This window comes from Canis aureus, chromosome 14, assembly GCF_053574225.1.
Source record: "Canis aureus isolate CA01 chromosome 14, VMU_Caureus_v.1.0, whole genome shotgun sequence".
Lineage (NCBI taxonomy): Eukaryota > Metazoa > Chordata > Mammalia > Carnivora > Canidae > Canis > Canis aureus.
Genome location: NC_135624.1, coordinates 9402968 through 9424925, shown reverse-complemented (window position 1 = coordinate 9424925; position 21958 = coordinate 9402968). Strand labels below are relative to the sequence as shown.

At 35.1% G+C, this 21958-nt stretch overlaps 1 protein-coding gene across 5 annotated transcripts in view; it reads right to left on the bottom strand.

Annotated features, from left to right (window-relative positions):
* The window catches only part of ZFPM2 (zinc finger protein, FOG family member 2), a 457064-nt gene that overhangs the window by 415803 nt on the left and 19303 nt on the right, over positions 1-21958 (bottom strand). Inside the window, exon 1 of one of the 5 annotated variants that reach the window (XM_077846932.1) lies at positions 21513-21549. The exons of the other annotated variants lie outside the window; for them this stretch is intronic. Within the exon in view, the coding sequence (XP_077703058.1) occupies positions 21513-21534 (22 nt within the window). The 5' untranslated portion in view covers positions 21535-21549. Of the gene's footprint in view, positions 1-21512; positions 21550-21958 lie in introns of those variants that run through there. 5 annotated transcript variants of the gene reach the window in all.

Here is a 21958-nt window from a genome sequence, read left to right as displayed (position 1 = left end):
GCACAGTCATACATTTTCAGAGGACGAGGGGCTGTGGCAGGAGAGCTGCTCCCAATCCAGAGAAGACAGAGAGCTAATGTAATCTATATTCTTAAATGATATTAATTAATGATCTTATTTATGTGATGTTGCTAGAGGGACCAATATATGACTAGCACATTTATGTAGCAAACTATGAAAATTTGAAGATCTCAAGAAATGTTCAAGTTATTTTAAAAGTCCCATATTAGGGCACCTGGGTGGCTCCATGGTTGAGCATCTGCCTTTGGCTCAGTTCATGATCCTGGAGTCCTGGGATCGAGTCCCGCAACAGGCTCTCTGCAGGGAGCCTGCTTCTCCCTCTGCTTGTGTCTCTGCCTCTCTCTGTGTGTCTCTCATGAATAAATAAATAAAATATTTTAAAAAATAAAATGAAAGTCTCATATTATAACTAATATAGAATTCCATGTCACTTATTATTTAGCACCTCAATAGGTAAAAACAATTAATTATTTGGTATGGAGATTAACCACCTCTGTTCATTAGGAAAACATCAGCCTGATCAAGTTGTTCAAAGAATCTGAGATTTGACTGATTCTGCAGATAGCTTCCTGTATGACGAAAGAACACAGCCATGTGCCAAAATGAAACAAACCAAGTGCCAAGACAGGGCCAAAATAAGACTGCTCTACAGTTGCTTTTGTTCTCTGCTAGGTTGGAAGGACACAAAGCTGAATAAAGCACACGTTTGCTCTTAGGAAAGATTGTGGAATTTCTATTGCTTATCAAAGTGATCTAGCTCTTCTGTTTGCATTTTAATCAGTTCAGATGAATCAGTTCAGAATACACTTCAGAATACAGATGAAAACTGTGAAATAAGCAATATATTTTTTAAAAAACCTTGATTCAATTTGCATTTTATGGCAATGAGTGAGAAATTAGAAATCGTTAGATATAGCTTGTTCCATTGAAATACAAAGGATGGATTTGTCTGATAATGATGAGGGCTAAACTCTAGGGTTCCACAGACAGTAGCTCTTAAACTTTAGAATATATAAGGTTTACTTGGAGAGCATGTTACTCTTTTCTATTCCTGAGCTCCATCCAGAGATTCTGGGTTAATAGGTTTGAGGTGGAGCCCACACATGTGTTTTTCTAACCAGCTTCCCAGCGTTGCTGATGGCTTTGGTTGTTGAACCAAACACACTAGCAGCACTGCCCTATACTGTCTCTGGTTCTGGGATTGGCTGTCTCTGAATTCCAGGATTCCATCATAATCCAGCTCTGGTCACAGCTAAGTCACATGAACAATCCCAGCAAAGTTCACAATAAGCACTAAAAATTAATCTTGAAATACTTCCGCAATATAGTTACTGAAACCAACCCCATAAATGCTGATTTGCTAGCTTTAGTTTTGTGCCATACTAGGTTATCTCCAATTATCTCCAGGGGTGATATAACAGTTTCACAAAATTAATTTTACTCCATTTTAATTGAATGAGGCTCACAACTGGAAAATGAATGCAAAATTTGTTGGTTAAAGTGAAAGTAAAGAACAGCTGAATCCATTAACTCTGCTCTTATAACCTAAAGCTCTTTGCTTAATTTTGTTAAATTCATTGAGGATTTTGCTTTTAACTTGGACCTTGTGCCTTATTCTAACAGAGTGGCAAAATGCTATGGTCAAGCTGCAAACTATTTATGGAAGGATAATTACAAATACGTAAAGGCTCTGATGAACCCAGTAACAGGCAGTGGCATGGTGGCACTGCCACTCTATGGTTAAAGAGATAGATGACTTACACGTCCTTCCTTTCACTAACATATTAGCTCCAAAATGAGTTAGTGAGAACTAAAATGATAGTCCTTAAAAACTGATGATTTATCTCTATCTTAAAGCTAACTAATTGTTTTTAAAAGAATGTTTTTTTTTCCTAAGTGGCAGTAAATTGTTCTAGAAACAAACATGAAACATAATCCCCAAGTCTTTGGGGGAAAAAAAAGCTATTCTAAATGTATGAGAAAATATTATTTAATATTTTCCCCCAATATATGTATGCAGCTATGAATTTCTAATATACAGTCTCTTTTTAAAAGTGAAACAAGAGGGGGATCCCTGGGTGACGCAGCGGTTTGGCGCCTGCCTTTGGCCCAGGGTGCAATCCTGGAGCCCCAGGATCGAGTCCCACATCGGGCTCCCGGCATGGAGCCCGCCTGTGTCTCTGCCTCTCTCTCTCTCTCTCTCTCTCTCTCTCTATGTCTATCATAAATAAATAAAATCTTTTTAAAAAAGTGAAACAAGACATGAAATAAACGCCTACCACCTGCTTACCATAATGCTATGCGATTTAAGGTTTACAAAAAAAGGAAAAAAAGCATAAGAATTCTTTTTTTCTGTTCTTAAAATGCTTACATTCCTCATATGGAGACAAAGCTAATCTATATGTAGAAAAAAAAATATAGGAAACAAATGTCAGGAGCACCTGGGTGGCTCAGTGGTTGAGCATCTGCCTTTGGCTCAGGTTGTGACCCCGGGGTCCTGGGATTGAGTCCCGCATCAGGCTCCTCACAGCAAGCCTGTTTCTCCCTCTACCTATATCTCTGTGTCTCTCATGAATAAATAAATAAAATCTTTTGTTTAAAAAAAGGAAAAAGAAAACAAATGTCAAAATGCCTGACATTATTTTTGCGTAAGAAATATAAAACAGAGTATTTACTGTGGGTTGGAAGAATACTGGGAAGTTCTTGGAACATGTGGGACTTCCATTAGACCTTTTCAATATGGAAGATTTAGAGGATGAAGGGGGAAAGGCAGGGCATTATATGAGCAAAGGTTATGGAGTAGCAACTGAAAGTGAATGGATGTTGTAGGAGAGGGTATAGGAAGAGCAATACTGTCTTGCTGGAGCAGAGGTTCCTTATGGCCTAGAGAGTATAAGAAATAACTTGAAAAAGGAAAAGTAATGCAAATTATGGAAAGTCCTAGAACCAAAGAGAAAAATCTGGACATAATGATATAGGTAATAGGGAGCCATGCAGATTTTAAGCAATGATGACATGTTGTCAGTTGTTTTTGGAAGAACAAGTTGATAGACGTGAGGTAGGAAGGATTACAAGCAAGGTGAAGCAACGGAGAAGGAAATTCAAGACTCACTTCTAGAAAATACAGGCAAGAAATACAAACGTATTTAGTTATAAAAATAAAAGCCCAAAACATTAGAGTAATCAAATGTGGGGGGTGGGGAGGAGGTGAGCCACAACAACTACCAACAAGAAAACTAAAAAAAATAAATTAGACAAGAAAAAAGTCTTCATCTCTTGAAGAAGACATTATTTCCATATTTATAAAATAATTTCGTTCTTTTACACATATAGCGTGCAAGAAAGTCAGTATTCACAACTTCCAGCTTTATAAGAAGTACAGCCCTGAAGGAGATGGTAGGTAACACAATAGCTTATAGCCTCTTAGATCACAGATCTTTTGATCTTACAAAAAAGAAAGGAAGGAAGGGAGGAAAGGGTAGGAGGGAGGAAGGGGAAACAGAATTCATAAAATGTGTGTACTGTATCAAATGGAGTTTTGTCCAAATTTTATTGTCTACCAGCCATTTAATAAATATTTAATGAGAACCAATCATGTACTAGCCATGTGTTAGGTGCAGTAGACAAGGTACACGTGCCTAAGGTCAGCTGAGAACTCCTCCAAGCACCACATATACATAAGAATCTGTCCTCCTCAAAGCAGCCATAAACTTGAAAACCAAGCACCAAGTGGACATCACTACACTGTCTTGAACAATAACAAAACTGCTTATCCTTTACTAAAGGAAGTCTGAATTATAGGATGACAAGAAAAGACGGAATTCTCCTGAATGTGGAAAGTTTAACTACTGTTGGATGCAGTTCTCTTTCATAAAAACTTCCATGTAAAGAGTTTATCCTATAGCTTTCAGAGTTCAAAAAGATGTAATCAAACCAGGTGTTGATTACCAAAAAGAAAAGAGGGAAGGGGGAAGACAGGGCATGCTTAATCTTTTTCCAGTGTTATCCTTTCAATAGAGAAGCATACATTTTCACCAGTTCATTACAAAACCTGATGGCATTTACATGTTCAAACACATACTCCATTTAAATGAATGCATTGTGATTATTATAATTAAGCTCCTACCTGAAATTTATAATATATGCTGAAATAAATTGCATTTCTTTATTTTGCAGTCTCCTAAACTATATTGGTCAAAGTGCCTTTGGGCGTATTCCCTACTTATACAAATCTAAATGGCAAAAGCAATAAACGAATGGGCTCATGAGCACCCTGTCTTATCATTTTGCAGCTTTCCTTCAAACAGTGGGAAATAGAATTTTTTAAAAAGTAAGCAACAATGGGCAACTTCAATAGGATCTTTGAGTTTTAGGTACTCATCGATCAGAAAATTGAAAATCAAGCTTGTTTGACAAAAGGTGTAGTGAATGAAATTGTTTTTCTTTTTAATTTTTATTTATTTATGTTAGTCACACACACAGAGAGAGAGAGAGAGGCAGAGACACAGGCAGAGGGAGAAGCAGGCTCCATGCACCGGGAGCCCGACGTGGGATTCGATCCCGGGTCTCCAGGATCGCGCCCTGGGCCAAAGGCAGGCGCTAAACCGCTGCACCACCCAGGGATCCCTGAATGAAACTGTTACTTAAAAAAATTTTATGTATACTTTTCTATAGTGGCTCAACTTTTTTTTTCAAATTATGGAAATCTTTTAGATCCTAAAAAAAAAAAAAAGCTACTGTCAATACACATTGATTAAATAGCCAAAAAATGTCAAAAAAAAAAAAGCAAATACCATAATACTGAACTAAAGAATTCTGTCTGAAGAATCTTTGCTGCAATTCTTTAGCACAGTCTGAAAGTGAGGAAAAGCCTGACTAATCACGATCTACTCAGCAATCATCAGCTTAAAAAAAAAATAGTCCCATTCGATAGTAAGTTATAAAATCAAAGCTCTGAATGTCTTTGGCAATATATTTTATTTTGCCAAATAAAAACAACAGTGATGCTAAAAGCCACGTTAATAACCAGAGAACAGTTTTAAATGACTTTAGAATTAAATCTCCTTTCTTTTCAGTAAGTTCTCATGTTAAAATACTCAGTGTCAAAGTTTATATTATAGAAATTACAATGAAAAATATGTCATGTCTGAATCGACAGATACCTAAGACATTTGAAGTAAAGGTGTTTTTTTTTTTAAGTACCATCCTACTATGTATCATGTTCAAAATTGACAGTTGCACGGCTTCTCATTTTAATATATGTGGTTTTGTAGTACAATTAAATGCGTCAGACAGACGCAATTAAGGGATGGAACAGCAGTATCTGTTATATCCTCTTTGAACATACAGATGTTGAATGATCATACCTCACCAGTACATGCCTACTGCAACTCATGTTTCACTTTCCAAATCAGGGTTTAAAACAGAGCAGACTGCACTTTTGATAACATCTGCTACAACAAATAACAAAAAAAGAGTGTGAAGTCTGATGAATGTTTAAACAGAACATTTTTTATGGATCAGCTAAATCTTTTCTGCTTTTTAATTAAAAGTAAAGAAAATGGAACTTAATTATCCTGTAAAGATTAGCTTGTGGGCATCTTCCTGTAAATTACTTCTAATTGAAAGCAAATTGTCAAGTGACATTCAAAGTACTGTCCTTTAAAACACAGCTGTTCTACTGCTGATTTCAGTGCGTTGCAGTGTTTTCTTGTTACAGTATGGCATATTTGAATATTTTAACAATTTCACTGGTTTTGTATAGATTTCCATTTAACATATCTTAATCACATTTCTTCGTGTAAAAAGTTAGCATCAGAAGTGGTTTGCTGCATCTTGAACCAGTCTATCATGAGAGCCCTCCGCTTTTTTAGATTTGATTGCTTAAAGTACAGCTACATCTGGACAACAATGGTCCAGGAAGCGGGTGATTATGCTCATTAGGCTACTGTCACAACCCAACTTGTCAGGATACCTGTATAATTAAGTCACAGTTTATCAATGCTTTAAAGTATATTAAAAGTCCAAATAATTCATAGTAGAAACTGAAAATAAACAATTTTTGGAATTGAGCACTTGATAAAAACTCCAATTTCTTTTAAAAATTTCAAATAAACACCTAATGGGAAATATGAAAACACCTAACATAGGAATTCTTAATGCAAGACTTTAATATGAAAACCAATAAGATGCACATGAGAAACACAAATGCATTAACCCACTAAAATATGTTTCAACTTCCCTCCACTTACACGTTACCATCCACCAATTACTGTTGATTGGTTACCATTGCTTAGCACTGCACTCAAGCACCAGAGATGTAAAAAATTTGACAGAATTCCAGCTCTAACAGAATTTATATTCCAAAAGAGGGAAAAAGAAAATTAATCCTAAAATATTTCTGGTGTCAGGGATCTGTTCAGCATTCTGGACACAGACTGCTTAAAACAACTCAACAAACACAAGTCCTTACCTGCGTGGAGTACTTATCTCAGGTGATGATAAATGCTTTGAAGAAAAATAAAGCAGAATAGAGTGACAAACATTGACAAAGGAAGGAGGCATATCCTCTATGGGGTGGTCAGGGAAGACCTCTTAAATCACTCGAACAGAGCCCAAGTGGATTTCCGATAGGGAGGCGCACACACGTGTATTATGACAGTATAGAGAGGAGTCCCTTCAGAAGAATTCAGAAAGAATTTTGATAGTCCAAAAACAGCCTGAGAAAGGCCAAAATTAGGAAGTTAAAGGATTATTAATTATAATGTTTGAAGATTACATGTTTGCTTACCAAGCAACATGATTCAAACCATGAACCCAACAGACGCCTCTGTTACATCCCCAGGTAAGTAAATTATGTTCCCAAGCTGTATATTTAGCTCCAACCTTATGCAACACATGTAGCTTATTTTCATATTTTGATACATGAATGTTTTTCTCCAGAGCGAAACAATCTAGATGAGTTGCCCTGACTATAATTGACTGGTCTAGATAAATAGGTAGGTAGGTAGGTAGGTAGGTAGGTAGGTAGGTAGGTAGGTACGTAGGCGGTAGATGTGGATATAGGCAGGCAGACAGATAAATAAGGTCTTTTAACATTTAAAGACTTTTTTTGACAAGCAAAAAAGCAATTTGGGTTCTGCTTTTAGAACAATATTTGTGGAGACTGTCTAAGAAAAAGATAACTAGAAAGCAAATCCTGACTCTTATTCTCATCTGCTCAAGCACAATAACATATCCAAAAAATGAGAGGGAAAAGAAAGATAGTGAAATGGGATGTTTTGTAAAGTCACTTCAAAAGAACTGGAAAACAACATGAAAAAAAGAAGAAGAAGAAAAAGAAGAAAAGAGTAATGACTGGACTTGTTTACAAATTAGAGACATGCTCTTCCTCAGTGCTGAAATGATGTGGGCTCTTGTGTTGCCAATACCATAAATCCCACTAATTATCTTTAACAAAATTCACTGAAGGGCGATTTAAAAAACTATGTTCTAGTAATTATATAAATTATAATTGAGATGTAGAAAATACACATTTTAAAGTATAAGAATTATCCCTGGGTGGCGCAGCGGTTTGGCGCCTGCCTTTGGCCCAGGGCGCGATCCCGGAGACCCGGGATCGAGTCCCACATCGGGCTCCGGGTGCATGGAGCCTGCTTCTCCCTCTGCCTGTGTCTCTGCCTCTCTCTCTCTCTGTAACTATCATAAATAAATAAAAATTAAAAAAAAGATCTTGTTAAAAAAAAGAAATTAAATGAAAATACACAATTTAAAGTAATAAAAGAAGCAAGCATATTTTAGTTAGGCATGGTAAACTAAGCTTCTACTATGGGCACAAAATTACAATGTTATTTTTATGAAGCAACATTTAAAACATCCAGCAATGTACAAAAAGCAGCACAGTACCATCCATCGTGCACCCAAGACTTAGTCCCAAACCTGAAATGCATTACATTTAAAATATTAGGCACCAGTTGGCCATATTAAGTTTGGCTTTAAAAAAAAAACACAACCTAATTTAGCAACTTTTCCAATTATACATGCCTAAGAACTACCTGAAGGGCTTGTTAAAACCCAGATTCCAGGGCCCCTCCCTCAAGGGGCCAGTAAATTTATGAACCAGTAAATCTGGAGTAGAATTCAGGAATTTGCATTTCTAACAAGCGTTCAAGAGAATGCTGAGGCTGCTGGATTCTAGGGATATTGCAATCATTTGGCTACATAATTTCTCCACTAATTAAATGCTGTATGTTTTGCTTTTATATAAAATCAAACTTTATCCAAAGGGAAAAATGGTCACCTATTTTTTCACACCAAGAATTCAGAATACAAATTTTAAAGGAGACAAATATTTGGCTTGGGGAATAAAGAAATATTTCTTTGCCAGTAAATATTCCAGATTTTACTTATTTACACTTTTGTTCAGCAATATTATCTGTTAACCACATTTAATCATTAAATATATAAAGACAGTGAACACAATTTCAATTTCAGGGAAATCCAGATTTCAATGAAAGGAGTCTGAGGATCTTCAAATACAAAGCTGAATTTCCACCTAAATATTCCAGTTAAATTCGATGTAAATTTTATGACTTTGAAATAAAACAGAATAGAGTGATTCTTATATCAGGGAAAATATGACTCCAATTTTTATCCTCCAAAAGTCACCAACAAATAAACAGTATGATATTACGCTAAAATACTATGGCAAAAACTCATTCATTTGTTCAGTGTACCCCCAAAATTATAATTTGCTTAATTTTTTCTTTGTTCTCTCCCTACCTTGAGAAAGCCATCCTTCTCTTCTTGCTACCAAAAAGCTTCCATTTTCTTTAACTTTCAGATCAAGGTTCAGTCAATACAAAGCCTTCCTATCCAAAATCTACATTACTCTTATCTATTTGATTATTCTTCTCTGGATATATATATTTTTAAGATTTCATTTATTTATTCATGAGACACACAGACAGAGAGGCAGAGACATAGGCAGAGGGAGAAGCAGGTTCCCTGCAGGGAGACTGATGTGGAACTCAATCTTCTGACCCCAGGATTATGCCCTGAGCCAAAAGATGCTCAACCGCTGAGCCACCCAGTCGTTCCCTTCTTTGGATATTTTTATTACTCGAGTATGTCATAAACTTTGGAGTGGAACCTTCTGCCTCCTTTTTGTGCTATAACATTAGGAATAAATGGTCAATGAGGAGTAGATTGCCATGTTTCTTTGCATTTTCAACACACATCCCCCAACCCAGAAAATCACTATTAGGCACTTGAATTGCTTTAAGACTCTCAGTTGGGCTGCTTGCCTTCAGCCTTTGTACTTATCGTTGAATGATACCAAACTGTTGGATTGTTTGATTCCTGCCCCAAAACTTAACATTGATACTCCAAAATCAATGTATTCTAGAATTTTCAAGAATGTAGAAACTCTAAAATCTAATGCCAAAGCTAATTGTTTTCTTTATCTTTCCTTCTTCACCCCAACCTCCTCTAAAATGTGTACATCCTTTAATCCACTAATCTAACTGCCTAAAATCTATCCTTCAAGAAAAACCTAGAAGCAAATAACTATATGCATTAGTTTAGTCACTGCAGTAACAGTTATAAAACTTGGACACTAGCCAAATGCCTTAAAATAGAATGTGTAGATAAATTATAATAAATCAGCTGAGAGACTAAAGAGCAGAAATGCAAAATGAAAATCAATAAGATCATGTTAAAAATAGGGAACATACTTCTTATAAGCGCAATAAAATTTTATCTATATTATGATTATATACATAAACATAAAAATATAGAAAACAGAAAACCAATGTATTTTGTTATGTATTTTTATTTATATTGCTTTTGTAAAACATTGGGGTCAGGACACATCAAATACAGAATTCTACATCTTCTCTGTCTCCATCTCTGAAGTTATGTAATGCATGTAATGAGCTTCATCGTTTAGAAGGATGACGCAGAGTTTCTAGAAGGTCTTAAATTACCATAAGTTTCATTATGATCGTCTTAAAAGGGGCATACACAGAGAATTTCAGTAAAAGTTGTAATACAACAGAATTTCTGGATAACCATCAGTTAAGTTCAATTAATCAAAATACCCACTGGTTCATTCCAGGTTTTACCTTGTATTGTGTACTAGGATAACTAAGAACAGATGGGTTTTGTTGTCACATTCTTTGTTACAAGGTTTGTATACAATTACAGACCATATTACTCAGGCCTTCAGAACTGAATGGGAATCGAGCAGCTGAAGTCCAGGCCATTCCTTTGAAAAGGAATGTCTTCCAGCTATTTTTCTTTCTTTCTGGTTACATTGAATTTTCATATGGATCTAACTACGGATAAATAAAAGCCAGAATAGCTCCATGACTGACTTATTCTCATTTCAAAATTAAAAAAAAAAAAATCCAGGACCTGATCAGTTAATATTAATGTGCTTAAAGATTTTGCATGTCTACTAAATAATAGTACAACCTAATAGGGGACAATTTAAACCCAGACTCCTTGGGCTCATTTATCATCTTTTTCTGTAAACCTATAATAGTTCTTTTGGAACAGAGGAAGAAGATAAATGGATCCTTGAGAAACAAATATTTACAAACCTTTTGAAAATGCTTTTTAAGTAGGAAAGGAAATATTCCATTATCTATGCTGATCGTATGAGAATTCACTACACGGGATCAAGTAGAGTGTGCGCTGTTCAACCTCATAATCATTTGCAAATAAAATCGACCAAATTCCAGATTTCAAACTTATAAATGAAATTCCAAATCCCAGTCATCTTTTTACATAATTGTAAAGGGGATTCTGATTGTCTATTCTCATATGGATTATCTAATATATGGATCATCTGCTGGTACCTTTATTGGTTTACTGTTGTGCATGCCCCATTACCTGACCCTCGAAAAAAAAACAAATAGGAGGTAAAATGCAAAAAACATCAATGGTATATTCCAATCCCTGAGTTTTCACATGATTACAGTACACACTAACCATTAATATCCTTTTTTGTTTTAACTAAAATAAGAAATATTTCTGCTATAAAAGTGAGAAATTATTTGGAAAACTGAGTAACACAAACAATAGCCTCAATTTTTTATTTCACTTTGCCTATATAGAAAAATTCATAAGGAAACACATCAGCATTTTGGCCACAGCTAGCCAAGATGAAAATTTTATGTGTCATTTAATCAGACATGACAGAGATAACAGAGAACCCTTATATAAGGGTTATATAAAAGCAATTTGAATTGCTTCAAATGGTATGAAAATGGTAAATTCTAATTCTAGGCTTCTTATATAAGTGCCTCCATTTAAAAAAGAATATATAAACATGTAAAGCATGGATTATTCAGCATCATATACATATATACATGTATATATATGTAAAATATTATGCTTTGTTGTTACTGTTTTCTTGGTCCTTACTACATAATTCTTCATTCTTCATCTTCATCACAGAGATTATGATGAGACCTGTGAAAGTCTCAAAAACCTAACAAAATGTATAAGGAAAGAACGAACTACTGTGTAGGATTTACTTTCATCAACTGTCCAGTCCCAACACTTCAAATGTTATACACACACACACACACACACACACACACACAGACTTCTCAATGTTCTCGAGATTGGTTATGGGCATTTTAGAAAAATAGTTTAAGAATACTGCATTGAGGTAATTTATCAGGATCATCTGTGACTTAAACATAACCCTTAGTATGTTACTTTTTTCTATATCATTTTTTTCTTTGTTATTATTTTTAATATGGTAAACATGTCCAAAGGCTGTTAATATGTTTCCCCAACCCAAAAGTGAATGATAAAGATAAGCTACTAATTTGAAATTTAAACACTTGAATAAGCCAGAAGGGGGATAAAACAGAAACTATAAGGGAACACAATGGAAATGAAATTGCTCAGACTGTGCATAGGGTAAAGCACTCTGACATATGCCACATCACTGAATGAAGTAAAAGTATGTGTCAAGCCACCTTGGGGATTGTGTCACTACTGGTTTGGTACATCATTTCTCTTCCCCATACCAACTACCTACTACTAAATGTAAGAAACTTTATTCATCGTATTCGAAATATAACCTCTTAGAGACAGGAGAAACAGTGTTCTGAACTGAGGCCTTCACACATCTCATATTAAATATGCTTATTTTTCACAGTAAGGTTTATGGATATATCTTACTTTCTATTAATGTGTTAAGTTTGTGAGACAATACCAACCCTCATATATGGAACTTAAGAAACAAAACAGGATCATAGGGGAGGAGAGAAGAAAATAAAACAAGATGAAATCAAAGAGACAAGCCAAAAGAGTCTCTTAATCATAGGAAACAAACAGAGGGTTGCTGATGGGAGGTGGTTTGGGGGATGAGGTATGAGGGGCATAAAGGAGGGCACATGTGATGAACACTGGGTATTATATAAGACTGATGAGTTGCTGACCTCTGCCTCTGAAACCAATAATACATTATGTGTTAAGTAATTGAATTTAAATAATTTTTTTTAAACTTTAAAAAAACCCTAAGCTAAATCTCACAAGCTTTGAGAAAATAGGTTTTTACTGACGTCAATGACTACAAATTTTATGTTCAATATAGGCTTTTGATTCATGACCAGTAAATTGAAATTTTAATGTTAAAAGAATAATCAGGGGCACCTACGTGGCACAGTTGGTTAAGCATCCCACTCTTGGTTTTGGCTCAGGTAGTGATCTCAGGGTCGTGCGATTGAGCCCTGCATTTGGCTCTGCGCTCAGCGCCAAGTCTGCTTGGGACTCTCTCTTCCTCTCCTCACCTCTTTTTCTCTCTCTCTAAAATAAATAAATCTTAAAAAAAAAAAAAAAAGAATAATCACACTTAGATTGAATACTTTCTTGAAAAGGTATACGTAAGAGGCTTTCAATAAGTTTTTCTTTCTGATGCGTAAGAGTTCCCGGGGGGGGGGGGGGGGGGGCTTGTATCACCTAAAATTGTCTAAAGTTTTCAAAAACATACTTTCTCAAAAAAAGTGAACAAAAGGCCCAGATTAACCTCCAAAGCTCCTTTTTTAATGTTGTATGACACTCCTCTCCTGACAGTTCATTCTGTATTATATATAGAGTTGCATCTGGTTCAAAACTGACTAATCTTTGCCAGGTGTTTATGTGCCAGATCTATTAAAAGGCATTTTCACCTACATGATCACATCTCTTTTTTAAATCAGTCTATCTTATTTTTTTCTGATTTTATAATAAAATGTCCCCTGGATATGTCTGTGCACATATTTTTAAAACAGCTTTGCTGATGTAAAATCAATATATAAAAAGTGACAGATATTTAATGTATGTAATTTGATGAGTTTGGATGTATGCATACACCTGTGGAAACCATCACAATCAAGATGACAGACATATCAATCGCCTCCAGAAATTCCTTATGTTGCATTCATTACTGGATTCTTCCATTTTGCAGCAAAATCCTTTCCACTGATAAAATGAGATTACGAAGAGTCCCCCAAACCTGGTCCAAACATTGGATTTGTCAATTGCAGTCACCCTAAACAAGGTCTCTAAAATGTGGTCAATTATGCTTGCCCTATATGAAATAGAAATTAAATTAAGAGTATATAAAATGCCTAACAAGTATTATGTGTTATGCCTATTATATTAGGTAGACTCTCAAAAGTTTTCCTCCCTTCTCCAGAAGTAATAGGTAAGACACATTTATATTTATCATAACTTCATATCACTGACTCTCAAGGATATACTGAAGAAAGGAAGTGGTTTTGTATGTCCCTCCCATTAAGTTTAACTCTGTATGTAACACTTAAAGCAAGCATGCCAAGAACTAAATCTATCCACTTACCTACTAGAAAATCTATATCATGACAATACTTAATGTCTGTTTTCTTTTCTTTTTGAAGAGAAATCTTTCAAATATTTGCCAATTTGGGGTGTATTGTAGTTAAACACTAAAATCAGAAGAAATCAACTACTTAGAAATAGTCATAAACTTAAAATTGATTTTTAAATAGAAATTTAAAAAGGTAACAGTACACTCTAGAAAATGATGGAATCATCAAATCCCACTTGGGAGTTTGAAATAAGTATATGTACTACATATAGAGTTTATTCTGGAGTTATTAATAACAATGTTATAACAGAACATTGCATTTCCAATCTCTCTATTAAACCAATCTTGACAACAGGACACACAAAGAGAATGAAATTTGATCCTTTTTTTTTTTTTTTTTTTTTTTTTGCACACCAGTTGAGTTTGGACACGTTGGATAGCATTTTTTCCCACTGAGCCAGTCTGCTTGGTAGAAGATATGAAAAGATCGCCTGCTAGCTAGCCAAGCACTTGGAGAAGCTTCCATACCCTTCAGGAAGCATGAGCTTCCCTTGATAGAAGAAATAATGCTACTTTGTATGGGAATTCAGTCACAGCACATCTGACTATGTCATCTTTGAAATCACAGAACTGTTTTGAAAAGAAGGACCCCAAAAAGTTGCAGTTATCAGCACAGAAGATAGAAACAGGAATAAAACTGAACTTTGGAAAAAAGATGCAGAGCACAGAGACGTTTGTAAAAGTTACAGAAAAAGCTCCAGGTTGCCTGAAAGCATAATGTTTGGTAACCTATTATTATCAATTAAGATAGAGGAAAAACTCTTTCTTAGAGATCCTTAGTATTTGTCAGCTGCCTTCACTTGATTTGATGCCAAAGTGATTTTTTTTCCCTAAAGCATAAAAACAGTCTTGATACATACCTTAGTTCCCTAAGCAATGAGATGCACACAATAACATAACCCTTTGCCTTTGCCATAAGAATAACATACACATATATTAGATTGCAATACAATTTTCTAAGATTTGAGGGATAACAGGCACTGCTGGTCTTTGTTTAAATTAATAATTTCTTATTTAATAATAAAAATGTCCATGCATGTATAGTTGTAAAAAAACATATTTTATATCAGCATTAATTATTTCTTCAAATAGATCATTGACCCAATCATGAAATCATCACATTCCTTCACTACATAACTTGTTTATAACTTAGTATAAAGGACAATGGCTTATGCGTCTTTCTGTTTGTGGCACTTAGAATTACATCACATACTGAAGTGGCAAAGAAAACAGATCCAGGTACTGAAAGATCTGAAGCTTATACAATTGGGGGTGGGGGTCCTCTGTAAGAGAATACAAAATTGAAATACAAATGCGTATGAAAGTAAATATTTATTTAGAAAGAGAAATCTTATAAACCGCAAATGTTAAAAATATACAATTATTTTTCCAGCTCAACTTCTCCTTTCCGTGATCCCAATTATGCCTGCCACTGTTTCAAAGTATGACAGAGAGAAAGTTAAAGAGGAATGATTTAGCAGTCTTAATCAATTATAGTTAAAATAACTTGGTTTTGAAATTTTCATAAAAAACATTAGACCACCTGAACACACTGCTTGAGCCCTTGAGCCCCTTACAAAGCTTTAAAAAGGGCCTGAGCTAGCCAGGGTCCTTATACCTTGAGCTTGTCTAGATTCCATAAGAGTTGACTGCTACTGGTAATATAACAATGGTAATGAGGACTTTCATTGATAGATACCAATGAAATGCTTTTAGAATTGACCTTAGAGACTCAAAATACTCTACGGGCCATCTAAAACATGGAATCACCCAAGAATCTACTCCTGCTTTGCCCCTTAACTCCTTATTCCCCATCACTCTCTCTACCTTCCAAATATCTATTAAATAATAAATCTAGCAAGTGATTATCCAGGCAAACCCTTACTTGCTTTCTTCCAGAGACAAGTAGGTATCTACCCTACAATGAAGGCGATCCTATTTTGAACAGTTCTAACGGCTCTACTGATGCTGAACCCAAATCTGCCCTTGGTATGTAGAATGCAGACCCAGAATGCCCTTGGAAATGATTTCTTCTGAGCTACAGAGAAAGCTAATTCCTTTTCTACCTGAGTTCCTCAATTATCTGAATAGAGTTCTCCAATGAAACCTATAATTTTCTTTTCCTATTAAATATCTCCAATTCTTTCAGCTACTGCCTGGCTGTTAACCATCCTCCAGACAGTTGAGTTTTAAGAAGAGCAAGAACATTGAATAGAATACCCTAAACTTGACCGACCAGGACAAAGCATAGCAGGACTCCTCATTAAATACTGAACATTGTGGAATCATTCCAGACTCCCAGTAAAGATGCACAATTAACTGAAATATCTCTGAAATTTTAATTTTGGTAGCATATACGGTTCCCTCTTCTTGTTCTGTATTTCTACAGTTGCCTTTTTTTTAACCAAAATTCAGGATGTTATCACATGTCACCATCAGTTTTAGAAATCATCCCAGCCTGCATCGTTCTGAAAGCTGATGCTTCCATTAAGAGACACAGTGAAACCCATTAAAAGAAATAATTCAAAAATTTGGGGCATGTATTAAGTCTGTTCCTCTCCATCTTCAGCACTTGAGTCTGTTTCTAGAAGACCAGGGATATATTTTTATTGGTTCATGTACCATTCCCAGCAGTTTAGGCAGGAGAGGCACTGGTAGAGATTAGTATGAAACCCCAAGATATATTATTCCACAGGTACAGTTTTCATATCCAGAAAAATAAACAATGTTTATTTTTTAAAAAGATTTATTTATTTATTCAGAGAAAGCGAAAGAGAGGCAGAGACACAGGCAGAGAGAGAAGCAGGCTCCATGCGGGGAGCCCGACGTGGGATTCGATCCCGGGTCTCCAAGATCACACCCTGGGCTGCAGGCGGCGCTAAACCGCTGCGCCACCGGGGGTGCCCATAAATAATGTTTATAAATTTTTTTTAATTTTTATTTATTTATGATAGTCACAGAGAGAGAGAGAGAGAGGCAGAGACATAGGCAGAGGGAGAAGCAGGCTCCATGCACCGGGAGCCCGATGTGGGATTCGATCCTGGGTCTCCAGAATCGCGCCCTGGGCCAAAGGCAGGCGCCAAACCGCAGCGCCACCCAGGGATCCCCATAAATAACTTTTATTTATAACAATGACTCTGAATTGGTTGTTTCCCTCTCAAATAGAATCAACACAACTGCAACTGATAAAGAGAAAACAAGTCCTTTGAGGAGGGAGGTGTTTAAGGGATTTTTGTTGTGAGTTTGAAGTAAATATAAGATAGAATAAGAAGAACTTCTATTTCTCCATAAGGAATTCTTCAGACTTTTCCGTGTGGCTTTCTGTGTATCTGACTTTCTTTAGGTCTCCTGGAACAACTGTGCTTCCTAATCCTTAGGTAATGTCTAAGAGAATATGACAATACCTGCTCCCACCTCTTAACCTCTTTAGGCTGAATCTGAATGAATGATTCAACATAGATCGTCAAGTTGACTTTCTCAAAGGAGATTTTGACATTATAATAAATATATGTGGCAGAAAGGTTAAGTTACCACTTAAATATGAAACAGATTTCTTTATAATCTGCATATTCATGAAAACAGACAATAAGGTATCATTAAGTATGGAGATGTCTTCAAAGAGTACTCTCAACTCATCTATTCCTATCCGAGAAGATGTTTATTTGAAATCTTCAGAAGCATAAAATTCTTCATGCATCCATAGGTTGGAGGTTTTCTCCCATGTTCTCCGTGAGCAGAGGAATTCATCTACTGACAATGGCAAATGCCTGGGCCATTTCACTATGCCATCTCCAGTTGAAAAACCAGTAAAGAAATTCTTCCCCCAAACACCTAATGAATCTTTTGCCTGGAATACAAGAGTGTAATGCTTCAAAATGGTCCCAATGTTTACTGGTCCCAAAGAGCTCCCAAGCATCTCTACAGGGTTCTGAGGTCACACACATCCATTTATATTAAGCAGTGATGCATGTTTTGCAAAACAGAATTAAAGTGGAATTAACATGGCTTCAAACCTAAAAAATTCACAGCTGGTACTCCAACTGTACTGATAATGGTCAGTAACAAAATTTCCAAGGATTAGATTACCACTTCATCTAATCAGTTACAAGTACCCATTCAGAGGAAAAAAAAAAAGATATATATATATATATATATATATATATATATATATATATATGTATATGTATATGTATATGTATATATGTATATACATAAAATGAGGACATATCAATTGTGTTAATGTCACATATACTCATATATTATAATAGAAACTACCTCCCATAATATTGACAGTATTATGTAATTATAATGGGATTGATTATTCCCCATTTGTTGAAAATATTCATTTAAATATCACATAAATAAACAATGTGTCTGAAAAATCCTAAGGCATTGAACTGAGGTTCCTGAATCCACTATCTCTCCTAGAATAAAAGCCTTATGAGGGTGTGGCCTGTGTCTGCCTTAGTAATATGTTAGCCCTAGAATCTAACTCCATTTCTGACACATTTCTCCTCAAAACTTTGTTAAATAAAATCTAATGGTTCCCAGGGTGTTCTTCTGGCAACCAAACTCTTCAGAAGGGTAATAGCTTTCAGTTGGTCTGTTGGGGCTTGGGGTGATTAACAGTCTCCAGGAGATAACTGTCCCCTCACCCTTAAAAGTGGGTCCCAACAATTTACAAGGAAAGATTAATTTTCTTGCTCCTCAACAATAGCAACAAGTTTTGTACTCCAGGCAATTTTTGACTAACAGATCATTTAAGGATCCCAACAGTCACTCTCAGTCACATGACCCTATTTGGTTTTCTGCATACACTTATCTCAATCTAAAATTACGTTGTGCACAACTGAATCACTGTTTTTATTGCCTGTTGCCCACCTTCAGGATATAAACTCTAGGAGAGCAGAGAACTTACCTTCCTAGGGCACTACTGACCTCTATTCATAGAACAGTGCCTATAAGACTCAGAGAAAGATCACAATATATATTTGTTGATAGAATAAACAAAATTGTAGAAAAGAAATGATACAGAATTTCTTAATTAGCAGCCTCCATCATTTGTAAGACACAACGGTAACTTATTCAGAAGAAGAAAAATTCTAACATTAAATGGATTTATTCATTTTTAAAGCAAGCTATGTTCTGACTTGAGGAATATCAAAATACAAATTCTAAAATCAAGAAATATATTTTGGCTTTGTCTTCTTAAACCTACTCAAAGACTTATATAGTTGTTAGAGTTTCTCATCAACGTGGATTAGAAAATGCCATCCTACTATGTGATAAATCCCATGACTCACAGGAAATAAACCACATTAGTTGCTCTGGACAAGTTTCTGAGTGATGACCGCTCAACTTCTCTTGAGCTTTTTAAAACACTGAAATTACCTACTGGCCTCAAAGGTTTTTAGATTAGCATAGTCACATCACCCCATTTCACAGATGAGAATGAATTAAGACACAGAAGTTCAGGGATTGTTCTTAAGGTTACCTAAAAGGCTAGAGAAGTCTTTCACTGCCACATCTCCTTCATCGTGATTCTCAATGACTCTTTCCACTTTTCTAAGAAAAAACTCTTTGTACAAAGCATGGTATGTAAGAGGAGCTCAATATATGGCAATTTCCTTTCTTCCTAGATTTATATTTGCTGGGAATAAATAAACAAAAAACCTAAATTTCCAAATACTGTAACAGATCTTAAGTTAACCCTGTGGTCCTTTAAGATCCCCTTTGTAACATCTGTTGTTAGTGAAAAGTTGTGCTGGGAAAAACCAATATATCTCAAATGAGAATTTACACTGAAATGTTATTATTGGTTTTGGAAAATAAATAAAGGCGCAGGGGTGGGGGTAGGGATGGGAGAGAGACAGACAGACAGAAACAGAAAGAGAAAATGACCCAGAATGTGAATGAAAGAGATGTCAACCATTCAGTAACTCAGCAGGTACCTCAAGCTCTAGATTTCATTTTAGCCCACTTTGCAGAGTTCAACTCTGATCTAACTACTAGCATGATTTTTGGGCGTCTGTTTGCAGATGCAGTAGAGTTATCAATCCGAACAGACACACAATCCGGGTCCAATGTCACTTCTCCTCATTATGTTAATAGTTAATACATGCAAATGAAAACACTCTAGCAATTTGATTTCTTTGAAGATAGTTTGCATATTGTCTTAGCCATAATGACTGTACACTTCTCTCAGCCTCCATTTATGCAAGGGTAGTTTAGTTCATTTTTATCAGCTCAAGTTCATTTTGGCTGCTATTGGAATGTATGTGCATGTTTCTTTTTTACCTTTTGCCTAATTACCATTCAGGTACCATAAGCAGATTTTTCATGCTATTGGTGTTTTTCTTAATTAAGAAACAAATGAATTCTCCCTAGCAAAAAAGATGGAACAACAGAATAAGATGCCAGGGGCTGATGTTCTGTTTCTTAATTGAAGTAGTTCTATTGTTCAGTGTCGGTAGTGAGAGGGCAGAAATGTCATAAGTGTAGAATGTTAATAGTACAAAAATAACATAAAACTACTTTTAAAAATAAAGAAGGGACACAAAAAAATGCTGTAAGAGCCTTGAAAACACAGATTTTTATCCACATATTAATTCTGACAGTAACAGAGTAGCTTAATTTACAAATCCCTCATACTTAGAAAGCCTGAGGTTCTAACCTCAGTCCTGAGAGATATGCCTGGCCCTCTCTGCTTGTCTAGTTAACTGTACCCTACTTATTATTTGCTCTTCATCAATTAAGGAGACACCCAGGGGAACATTTTCTTTAATTTGTGAATAAACTATTTCTCCTTTAATTTACATTCTTCTTTTTCTTCCCACAGTACATTTCAATGTCCTATCAACATATTCAGTAAGTGTTACTACAATAATAAAATAAGATGCATGCAAGTTCATACACACTCCTATTCCATTTTTTCCTAGGGTGATGAAAACTTCAAGGAATCAAGATTTTAGAAAGAAGTTGAGTCTTTTACTCACTTCCATACTGATGGGCACAATTCTGGACTACAGAATAACAAGAGATTACATTTTTTTTTTTTTGCTCTAATAAAAGTATGGGATATATATTCCCTCTCTCATAGGTTTATCCTTTTTTCAGATTACTAAAGTCCCACTTTATTATTATTATTTAACTTAAATATTTTTAAAACATGAAAACCCATGACTGACCTTTAGAATAAGTTAAGAAAGATAAAATAAAATTAAATAAGAAACATAAAGTAATCTATTTTGCCAATGGGGAAAGAACATTATTTAAAAAATTACTCTGGGTATCTATTTCTAAATTACTGAGTTTCTATTGATATTGATAACATTATACTTGCCATCATTCAGATGTCTGAGTTATGTATAGGATATATCTAAGAATCAAATAAAGAAATTTTAAGTTATATAAGTAATATATATGTGAATGAAATATTTCCTTCTGTAGTTGCTTCTTAAGTGGAAAAAAAGATCATAATCTATTTGCTTTATCATAAATATTACTATGTACAGGCAAAATGACCCTTTATTTATTAAAATCTAATATTTTATAGTAACATAGAATATCATGAAAAAAATACCTTCAGGTTGCTCTGATAGCATAATTCATGTTTGCTGAAAAGGAAATAAATAATTTTAATTTGAGATGATTTTTAAAACATTCTATCAAAGTACAGAAAATATTTTATGAAGTCATTCCAATGAATGTCAGTAGGACAATTTGAAGAGAGTTCTTTATAGAAAAGAAGATCTATAAGAATAATATACATAACACGCAAAGTTGCATATATATCCATACAAGAAAAGATCATGTGTATAACCATTATAAAATGGATAATCCATATTTTTGTGAAAGTCCTAAGATAAATTTCAAGGAGCTTTACTAATACAAAATATGAAATCCTATGAAATTGTCAAAGGAGTTCTTAAGGTGATTGCCTTTCATTTTAATTTTAAACAAAACTGAACCATAACCAAAAACAGATTTACATGTCTGTTTTCTCTACACTGTGATATATTAGAAGAG